The sequence below is a fragment of the Engraulis encrasicolus genome, chromosome 13 (assembly GCF_034702125.1).
Source record: "Engraulis encrasicolus isolate BLACKSEA-1 chromosome 13, IST_EnEncr_1.0, whole genome shotgun sequence".
In the NCBI taxonomy this organism is placed as follows: Eukaryota; Metazoa; Chordata; class Actinopteri; order Clupeiformes; family Engraulidae; genus Engraulis; species Engraulis encrasicolus.
Window position 1 is genome coordinate 17,671,922 of NC_085869.1, and position 11,122 is coordinate 17,683,043.

The window sequence follows — 11,122 nt, forward strand, 5'->3', positions numbered from 1 at the left end:
TACGAACAATTCCAGTCCATTACAAACACTGTTCCAATAGGCACAGATTCATTGGGCTATATGGACATATACTTAGGGTCCTCTGACGGACCACTTTAATGAAAGCCTTGATAGCAGCAGCATCCCCATGGAATCACACATGGCAAGCAATGTGCCACTGTGTCTTTGAAATCACATGGCAAGGTAAAGACCCTTGATACTCACCACTTCAACCCTCTGATGCTTGAACGTTTGACTGCACCTGACTGCAACAACAAAAAAGAAGGTAGGTTTTTTTAAAGAGGGAACATGGTTTGAAATTGCATTGACAACACAGTAAGATGCCAGTCATTACACCACTAGGAATCTCAATAGGCCTCAGGACATCAGAGCGAGGGCGACATCTAACGGTTAGACATATAAACATCATAGAAGTGTTTTCACTAATGATGCTGGTGGGCGGGGCCACGCCGCTTACGTAGCGACGTACACGTCACGTCATGTGGAACGTGAGAAGCAGGAACTAGTGTGATGACGTTGAATGTTGACAGAGACGATGGCGTCCATGGATCAGTCTCTTTCAGATTTAACTGACAAGGAAACGCGTGAAAAGTTGTCATTATGGGACCGACGGAGTGATCCCATGGCTCCACTATCAGAAAAACAAACAGACTCTATTCTGGAAATACGAACGGCAGCTGAAACACTACCCATTCCATCAGAGGTGAGTGCATGCTAACTTGCACATCGCTAGTCATTCTGCTGGGGACACATCAGCTTTTCCTTGTAGTTGGTTAGCTGTCAAGGAAAACATTGGGCATGCAGCCAAGGAGTATCTTGAATAAAGTAGCATTTGCTCTGGTTCATCGCAAAAACGGTCTGTCGTATGATGCAATTGGACCGACTAGCAACAGCAACGAATGAATTGGAGGATTGCTAAGATGCCATTTGGCTCTACTCCCAAACCTATCATTAACTCCTGCTAGCGCTAGCATGCAAGTGATCTGTGAAGTTATTAACGTGCCACGTCGCTAGCTGACTTTTATATCGACATGTCAAATCGTATGACATGTAAACATTATGCCAATACATAACCATGAGAAAGCAATGCAATAGCACGTAAGGCTTTCACCAGTGGACTTGACACATTGTGGAGGAAGAGGATGGCTGACATGATGTCAGCTGATGTGTTTTGTTATTGCTGTTTGTATTATCATGGTGTGGATTTGTTCATAGCTTTTGCCATTCGTACAGTCTTTTGAAATACGTTTTGTTGTCATGAAGTTACCTATCGAAGACCTCTGTAGCCTGACGTCACGGTCTTCACGCACCACCTTCACAACAACTGTGCCAGCATCTACTGAGGACGTGCTGCTGAAGGGCTTCCAAGCACTAGACCTCGAGAATGAAAGAATAGAGACTGCGCAACAGGTTGGTCTTTTATTCGTGTCTACATCCACTCATTCCATGCATTCGGTCATATTTTTCTAACTCAGGCACATGGGATGACTACTGAGTATGATGGTGTGTACTGACCTGATCACAGTCTACCCCTCTCATCCCCTCCATCACTCCTTCCAACTGCTTCCATCAGGTTGACACTTTAATGTTCCTGTCTAGCACACAACAACTATATAAAAAGATATGAGCAATCCTTCATCCCCTCAACCCTACTCAACAAAATATGAACAATGACCCGCTATCCAGCCTCAGCATACATGTCTTGTTATGTCCTGTTTTGTCAAGTCTTGTCTAATGTCTGTGGGAATGACTGGAGTCACACTAAAGACAGATTTTCTGTTTCATGTGTTAGACAATAAAGTTTTATCTAATCTAATCTATATGTTTTGATTGTTTCATTGACGTATAATGTGTGAGGGTCAAATCTTGAGGCTAACTGCACATTATCATTTCCTACTTCTGTTCTGTAGTTCTTCTCATGGTTCTCCAAGCTACAAGTGCACATGGATCAGGATGAAGGCGCCAAATACAGGTCTTGTTTCCATATTCACTTGAGTATTTACATGAGTAGTGTTGTCTGGCATAGTGGGCTTACACCTGTCTACACAAAAAATGGATGTTAGTGTCCATTTCTGTGTGCTAACCAAAGACCAACTTACTAGCCATTTTGACCCATTATTGAGTGTGTTTGGCTAGTGAGATTAAAATCTACCATCCATGTTAACTGGTGGTGAATAAAAATGAATTTAGGGCCCACTTAGAAGAAAAATTATTGTGAGTCCCTTGGGATCGTCTGATGAAAATATTTATTTCTCCTCCTTACAGAAGAACACGAGACGCGCTCAACTCCTACCAGGAACAGTGTGACAGCATTTTAAATGACGTCAATGAGGCACTGCAGCACCTGGACTCGTTGCAAAAGCAGTATCTGTTTGTCTCTACCAAAACGGGCACCTTGCACGAGGCCTGCGAGCAGCTGCTAAAAGAGCAGGTTAGTCAGTCATGCACTTTGTCAGTTACGCAGCAACAGTAAATGTGGTATAATACCATATTCACCATAAGGCTCTTTTCCACTGCTGTTTTTCTGGTAGGCCTACACAGCTTGACACAGCGCGACTCTGACGCTTTTTGCTTTTCTGTTGGGCATGACACGGCTCAATCGTAAAGCAACAAGTGGCGGCTGAGTCGCGCTGTGTCGAACTGTAGGCCTACCAGAAAACCGGCAGTGGAAAAGAGCATTTTAGTGCAGCAAATACCTCAAACAATCTTTCACTTGGTGATGCAAGCATCAAATTTGGTTCAGAGGTGCTTCAGACCCTACCCTTTTAGAAAAGGTCGCTATCCAGGTGAAAAAACAAAATGGCGGCCATTTTCCAAGATGGCCGCCAATTGAACTGCTTTTAAATGGCTTTTATGTATATTTTGATTGACTGATCATATTTTGAATATCTATTTATGGAAATATATTATGTTGAGCATGGAAAATTCAATGATACACACAATATTGACAATTATAGTATTTTCATAATTACATGTAAATAAACTAACACTCACTGAATGATTCTAAATATTACAAAAACAGAAGTAGGCCTATAATGATTACATGTTTGTTGTTTGGGTAGGAAAACTCTCTGATGCACATGTTGGATTAGTTATTTTTAGTCTTCCACATTTGCAGGAACATAACTGTGTACAGTTGAGGCTAAAGCAATAGCATTAGCATCTTCCTCGGCAGTCAGTCTTGCATCTACATTTTGTCAGTTGCTGGCAACTCTCCGCAATTGTAGGAAGCTTTGACCAGATAACTTTCCAGGCCTCACCATCTTTTTGCCACCCCCAGTTGGCAGGGCTTTCAATTGGCATTTTGCACACAGTAGCTCGGCCCCGTTTAACATGATGGACAAGGGATGCACTTGTCGGTGGAATGGCATCATAGGATCTTTGTTTCCGAGCAAACAAGTCCAGTCTTAACCTCATCAACCTTGTCTGTTGTGCTGTTCTTGTCATACATATTGATGACAAACCTCTCAAGAAGGTTCAGGTCAGTATCTTCAATTACTTCTGGGTATGAATTGAGCTTTTTGAAGACATGAGTCACTTCAGGGCAGACGTCCCATGTTTGCCATGCTGTTTTCTTGCCTTTGCTATGGAAAGCTGATACAACATCACAGCCAGTGAAAGAATGGAAGGACATCATGCTTTTGGATTTCTCTGGCCCAAGATTCAACACAATGTCATGAATTGGCAGCCACCTGATGGAATGGCCATGGCCGAATTCGATCCACATCATCTCTAATCCTGCATACTGGAGAATTTCTTTACATGCACTGGCCATACAAAGACTTGAAATTACGTTTCTTACTTTCCCATGCAGACATAGACATAGACTTTAGGTGTGGACTTAGGCAATTAGACATAGACAGTACACATGCATTACACCTAGAGTACCTATACAATACCCTTACAGACATATAAAGTGCAAGACTGGGCAACAGCAGACATACATAGAACATGTATTAAGAAGAGGTATTGTTGTGCATTTTCAGTTATGTCCTATTGTGACGATTCTGATATGGTGATAGTAGCATTGTGAAATAATAATACATATAAAGTAAGCAATTGTAATGTGCAATATTTACAACTATAGTTGGTAGCTAGTTTTCCAGTACAGTCATTAAGTAACAGGCATGAAGCAGCAGCAACATGTGTGTGCATGTTTGTGTGTGCTTTTGAGTTAGTTCAGTGTTGTGTGTGTGTGTGTGTGTGTGTTTTGAGTTAGTGCAAGTAGAATGTGCAATCACAATTCAGTGTTGTGGGGGGGGGGGGGTGGGGGTGGGGGGGGGGGGGGGCTATCAGGGATAGGAGGGCGGGTTAAGAGTTCAGCATCCTGATTGCTTTGGTGTATGAAGGTCTTTGTCAGCCTGGTGGTATGGGAGCAGAGGCACCTGTACCTCTTTCCAGAGGGCAGGAGACTGAACAATTTCTGTGCAGGGTGACTTAGGGCCAAAACATACCAAGGCGGAACGGAACGGTCGCAGGACGGACGCGGTCTTTCTGCTTAGTTTTGGCCGGCGTGCTTTTCTCTGCCTTGCACACTGACAGCGTCGGCGTGCGCGGCCAGTCCTATTCAAAACCCTAGCCACAGCCAAAGCTAGCATGCTACTTTGCCATTCATTTGAATGAGACACCGCCGGTCGCCGGCGTGAAAAATACGCTCGAGTTTTATTTTCCAAATGCAGCGCGGCGCGGAGCCGGCTCCCGCGCCGCTGACGCTCGACTACCGCCGGTTGGTGTGTAAGGACAGATAGGTTTCAATGTATTTTCACCGACGGCGGTAAAAAACGCTGCTGTTCCGCGACGCTTTACTGCCTTGGTGTGTAAGACCCCTTATGTCCTTGGTGATCATCAGTGCTTTTCGGGTGGGGCGGGGGGTGTAAATGTATTGCAGGGAGGGAGTGGCGCACCAATGATCTTCTACGCTGTATTCACAATGCGCTGGAGTGTCTTCCTGTTTTGCTCTGTGCAACCTCCTCCTCACACTGTGTCACACAGCTGGCCAGGATGCTCTTGATGGTTCCTCTGTAGAATGCTGTCATGATGGAGGGTGTAGCACTTGCCTTCTTCAGTTTGCACAAAAAGTAGAGGCGCTGTTGGGCCTTCTTCACCAGTGATGATGTGTTTGTGGTCCAAGAGAGGTCGTCGCTAATGTGCACTCCAAGGAATTTTGTGCTGCTCACTCTCTCCACAACATCATTGTCGATGGTCAGTGGTAGCAGTTGTTTTTGGCCCCTCTGAAAGTTGACAACAATCTCCTTGGTCTTGTTGACATTCAGCAGGAGGTTGTTGTCCTTGCACCATCTGGCCAGCAAGTCTACTTCTTCTCTGTAGTGAGTCTCGTCACTCTTAGTGATGAGGCCCACTAGTGTTATATTGTACGCAAACTTCATCAAATGGTTAGTGCTGTGGGTCGTTGTGCAGTCATGTGTCAGCAGCGTGAACAGCAGGGGGCTGAGCACACAACCTTGCGGGGCCCCCGTGCTCAGGGTCAGGGTGATTGAGGTGTTGTTCCCGACACGTACTGCAGCTCAATGGATTTTTAGCAGACATCTTGTGTAATACGGTTAAAGGCCGAGGGTCTATCCTTTTACCATCCAACCGTTCAAATTATCAAAGCACATTGAGATATGGGACACAACAAGGTTAAGTCATCTTCTGCCCTAGCCGGGCTCCGCCCTACTGGTGACGCAACGCCTTTGGCTCAGCTACACACAGTAGGGCTAGGAGCTTGCTCTCTCTCGCTACAGCGGGATCTCCACCCACTTTGTCTGGAACCAATCAACTGTGCATTTCCAACGGCCCTGGGTAGAGAGACGTGTTCAAGGCAGTGACGTGGTTTAAAGTGGTAGTTCGCTATTTTAGACATTAAACCCTGTTTGTGTGACTTCTGGGGTGAAGTAGAGATGTTCTCATCACAATTTTGACATTTGGTGCTGAACGGAGCATTTGGGTATTCAAGACTGCAGCCCCCCCACCTTTACATTGACTCCAATGAAGCACTCAAGCAATCGATCATAAAATGGCATTAAACTTTCGTTTGCAGAGACATGAAACTCACCGAGTGGTCAGAGGTGGGCAGCGATATGTTGGCTCGAAAATACGCTTCCAGAGAAGATATATTCATTATTGTCCGTCTTCATTGATTGTATTGGTTTGACTAGTATTACTCCGCGCGACCGGAAATGGGGGTGCATTTGTTTACGTTACTATCTATGGTTTGTATGCAAGCTGTAGTTTTTGTAGCCAGTCCCGCTCAAAGATAGCCGTTCTACCTCGCTCCTTGATGTCTACTTAAACAACACACTATCGCTACCTACTGGCTGGATGTCTACTGCTATTCAACGGCGTCTGGGGAAAAATAGGTCCGCCAAATGCTAAACAACAGTTAGAAGGCATATTTCGCTGCAATTTTCGGGTCAATTTATCGCTGTCTACCACTGACCACACGGTGAGTTCCATGTCTTATCAAACAAAAGTTTAATGCCATTTTATAATCGATTGCTTGAGTGCTCCATTGGAGTCAATGTAACGGTTGGGGGGCTGCAGACTTGGATACCCAAATGCTCCGTTCAGCACCAAATGTCAAAATTGTGATGAGAACATCTCTACTTCACCACAGAAGTCACACAAACAGGGCTTAATGTCTAAAATAGCGAACTACCACTTTAAGCAGAGACGTTCTATTGGGCTAAGAAATGTTTGGTTTAAACTTCGGCACAGCCCTCAACCAGTAGCAAGCCGAGGGAGGCGGGTTAACCAGGCCATGGAATCAAAGTTCATCCTGTATGGAAACGCTAATCGTTATAGTCCTGGTCAGACCAGAAAACGTGATCTGAAGTCTATGAAAATCAGGCAACTTCTGCCTTACACCCAGCCCGATCGTTCATCCAGTGTCATTTAAGTCCCGTGCAATCTGTACACTATCCAGGTAACTGAAGCCCTGTTACCCTTGGCTCGGCTCTCCCACGCTGGCACATCCTGTCAATTCAGGTGCAGCTATCTAACTAAATTTCTAACTACACTAACTACATTTCTAATTAAGCTATATACAGGGTCTTATTGGATAGCATAAGGGAGACTATAAATACTAACAACTAAAGTGAGTATACTAAAGAGTTAGTAAACTACAACTACAGCTATTGTACCACAAGCCGACACTGAACCCCATGAGTCTCACAGTGATGTCACCAGTGTACCCTGGTTGTGCTATAACATCACTCTAATACAGAATGTAAACAAAATTGTTTTTACGACATTGTATTCCAACAGTGATGGCAAGGTTAATATGCATTATTGAATACCTGCTATCGGACAGCTGTATGTCATAAATGTGCATTTTCAGTCATGTAAGGGCTGCCATTTTGAAAAGTGGTGGCCATTTTGTGATGAAATAATGATACTATGAAGTTGTCCTGGTCAGAATGCATACATTTTAATATTTCCATCACTCAGATATCTTGATTACTTGGCATTCTAAGACGAAAACAGCTTTTTTCACCTTTAATGAGGCGGCCATCTTGAAAAATGGCCGCCATCTTGTTTTTTCACCTGGATAGCGACCTTTTCTAAAAGGGTAGGGTCTAAAGCACCTCTGAACCAAATTTGATGCTTGCATCACCAAGTGAAAGATTCTTATGGAATATTGACTTAAGAAGCCTCACTATTTAGTCACCTGGGTTTATCTGTCCATGTTTCTCTGATGCCTGTGTATTTGTGAATGTTGAAACCAAACTCATGGCACTCATGCCTCACAATTCTGCATTCAAGCAGCTTTCCTTTCATAGAGCAACCAAAGTTCCAAATTATGATTCACTCTCAATTGATTGAAGGATATGATTCATCCTGATAAAGGCATTACTTAACTCTTACACCTGATTCACATACCGCGTCAACGGTTCGGAGACGATAAGGATCCACTCCAGTTTCCAATTCACCACCAGCCATTGCACTGCTGGTGTGAAAGGACTCTTTTTTTTTTAGCACATAACATTTCAGCACAGACTTCCGACAAAAATGCCTCCACACCGCTGGTGCACAGAACTTAAGGAACATCACCCTCCCATCACCTGTCATTAAGTGCTTCTGCACAATCTTAAAGGATAACTTCAGCCAATTTCAACATGCAGTTGTAATGCTCACACTACCCTGGACTTGTCAGTACCTGAGAATTTATTTTTTTCTTCTTCAGCCTTTTCTGAGATTCTGCTCATTGTAATGGGTGCAGGTGTTTGTTTACGTTTCAAAAAAACATCTTGATTTATTCCCAATAACATGCAAAAGGGTATCCAACATCAGCAGACAACTAGCAAACAGTGATACCTTTTGGGAAAAATATTTGGAGTAGGCCTATGTTAAGATTTTTTTTAAATGTAAACAAAAGCTGCCCCCATTAGAATAGCTCAGATCTCGGAAAGGACAGAGCCGGAAAATGCAGCATCACCGGATACTGACAAGTCAAGGGTAGTGTGAGCAATACAACAGCATATTGAAACTGGCAGAACTGGTCCTTTAACTTGTATCAAACACAACTTTGAAGCTAAATACTTAATCCTTTCTCTTCCTGTTTCAGTCTGAGCTAGTTGATTTGGCAGAGACCATTCAGCAAAAGCTGTCATATTTCAATGAGCTGGAGAACATCAACACGGTAAGCTTAGTCAATAGATTGTGTCATCTTCTCAAATCATGAAATACCATAAACGCTCTCTTCAAATAATCACTGACCTTTTCTTCCACAGAAATTAAACTTGCCTACCCTGTCCGTGAACAGTGAAGAATTTATTCCAGTGCTTTCAAAACTGGATGACTGTATTGAGTATGTCTCTTCAAATGTAAGTATACGGATGGACTGTTTACCCGTAACATGTCATGAAAGATAAAGTAAAGTGTGTGATTATCAGTGATTCAGTCTAATGAGTGTGTGAATGTCGTGCACATGCTTTTCCCCTTATCTCTCTATTTTTGCCATTCAGCCCAACTTCAAAGACTACCCAGTTTATCTCACCAAGTTCAAGCAATGTCTCTCAAGAGCTATGCATCTGATGAAGACCCACACTGTGAACACCATGCATAACCTAACCAGCCAGCTCACTAAGAGGGTATGTGATTTTATGAACTATCTGATTGAAGGAGTCTAATGACAAAGGCTGTGGTACATAGTATTACTGTGTGTCGTTTTAATCCTTGGCTCTTTCGGCATAGCTGTTACATTATCGTACTGAGTATAATGAAAATTAAGGCATTGTATTTCTTCTCCTTCTTCTCTATTCTGCTTCTCTTGTCTCACCTGCTAGGATCCACTGGGAACAGCGAATGCCGATAATGCATTCACACTCTACTACGTGAAATTCAGGGCGGCGGCTCCAAAAGTTCGGGTAATGAAGATGGTGTTTGGCCTTGTCTGCTGCTTGTTTACATTTTATCAACCTTTTTCGAGACAAAGCAAAATGGGCATAATCTGTTTGGCATTTGGCAAAAGTTTGGCATTCTATGGAAATGAAGGTGGAATGTCCGCACACTGCTCCTGTTTTTCTTTTGCTTTTTTATTTTACCAAGTGGACGTGGAGAGCACACCACTCGAAAACGTAAAATAAAAAAAAGCAAAAGAAAAACGGGAGCAGTGTGCGGACATTCCACCTTTATTTTCATGGTATTTCACTTTTTGTCCTGCACCTGCATCTTGGATGTGCGCTCCTCTACCTTACTTGAAAAGTTTGGCACTATTCACCACTTTAATTGTTTTGTTTTTCTGATCCTTTCAGACATTGATAGAGCAAGTGGAGCAGCGGTCAGAGAGAATCCCAGAGTAGGTTTTGCATCGATAACACATCACATAAACACTACCCTGTTGAGTGTGACGCTCGGGTGCAAATCATTTCCCTCAACTCTCATGCTTTCCTCTGTCCTCTCACCTCTGCCTTGTTGACCTGACCTGGATCAAGTCAGTTTAGTATTGGGTATTCATTTAGCATTCGAAGCACATGCATGATATACCTGAAAAAAGTCACAATGGAGTTTTTATTGTTATCCACATGCCGTGTTTACACGTAAACAGATTTTAAAAAATCACATTTTAAAATATCTGGAGGCTTGTAACCAGCACCTAAGAAATGGCACTCTGTCTTCACTTGACTGATGAAAATCAGGAAGAGTACTCAACATCTTCTAATACAGTGTTTCTCAACCTTTTTTTAGACGAGGCACCCTTTCAATTCATGAAAAATTTCAAGGCACCCCAAACCAACAAGCCGTAACATGGCATCGCATCCAATACCACAAAAGCTTAGAAAAGTAACACATTTGGAGACGTCACACGAGCTACGTTCAAAGTTGCAGCTGACTGGGGCGACCTATATTTAGTACTTTACTGTGCGTAAATGGCAGATGAAAGATTCCACTGACTAGCATTAACTTATCAATTTAGACAAAAATGTATCATATTACATAATTTATTATACAATATTATCATTCATGTTTCCGCGGCACCCCAGGGTGCCCTGGCACCCCTGTTGAGAAACACTGTTCTAATACACCACACTGGGTGCTTAACTTTGTCGATGAATTAACTCAAACCTGAAAAATAAATGAATGGAGAAGCACTCCTTAGATTTCTTTTTGACTTTACAACCCTCCTCAGTGTGATCCTGAAACGTTTGTGAGGCGATTAAAAAGTGAAAAAAAAAATCTGATTAGTGCTTCTTTATTCATTTGTTTTCCACTTGACAGGTACCACCAGTTGCTGGATGAGATCCACCAGTGCTATCTGGACCAGAGGGAAGCCCTGCTCAGCCCCAGCATAACCTCCACCATCACCGACCTCACCAGCCAGAACAACAAGGACCACTGCGCACTGGTACTAACCTGCACTACAGTTCGAAGGCCTCCACTATTTTTCTGCTCTCTATCTACTTGTATACTGCTGTACTAGTCTGGGGTGGATTTCTCAAAACCAAAGTTGCTTACTACATTAGCTACTTTGTTGTTTTCAATGCATATTTCCATTGGCAACTACCGAAGTTGCTAACAGGCTAACAACTTCTCTTTTGAGAAATGCAGCCCTGTACTGATGCCTCACTTTGTACTTGCTTGAATGTCCTCCTTGTAAGTTGCTTGGTCAAAGCTGTCAGCT

The 11,122-nt window shown here is 43.1% G+C and overlaps 1 protein-coding gene across 1 annotated transcript in view; it reads left to right on the plus strand.

Annotated features, from left to right (window-relative positions):
* The first annotated feature begins 340 nt into the window (after positions 1-340).
* Positions 341-11,122, plus strand: part of cog3 (component of oligomeric golgi complex 3) — a 29,085-nt gene continuing 18,303 nt past the window's right edge. The window contains exons 1-10 of the mRNA XM_063213316.1: positions 341-703; positions 1,264-1,410; positions 1,911-1,972; positions 2,266-2,431; positions 8,567-8,641; positions 8,733-8,825; positions 8,967-9,092; positions 9,288-9,368; positions 9,756-9,799; positions 10,720-10,846. Coding sequence (XP_063069386.1) covers positions 521-703; positions 1,264-1,410; positions 1,911-1,972; positions 2,266-2,431; positions 8,567-8,641; positions 8,733-8,825; positions 8,967-9,092; positions 9,288-9,368; positions 9,756-9,799; positions 10,720-10,846 — 1,104 coding nt within the window. The 5' untranslated portion in view covers positions 341-520. The remainder of the gene's footprint in view (positions 704-1,263; positions 1,411-1,910; positions 1,973-2,265; positions 2,432-8,566; positions 8,642-8,732; positions 8,826-8,966; positions 9,093-9,287; positions 9,369-9,755; positions 9,800-10,719; positions 10,847-11,122) is intronic.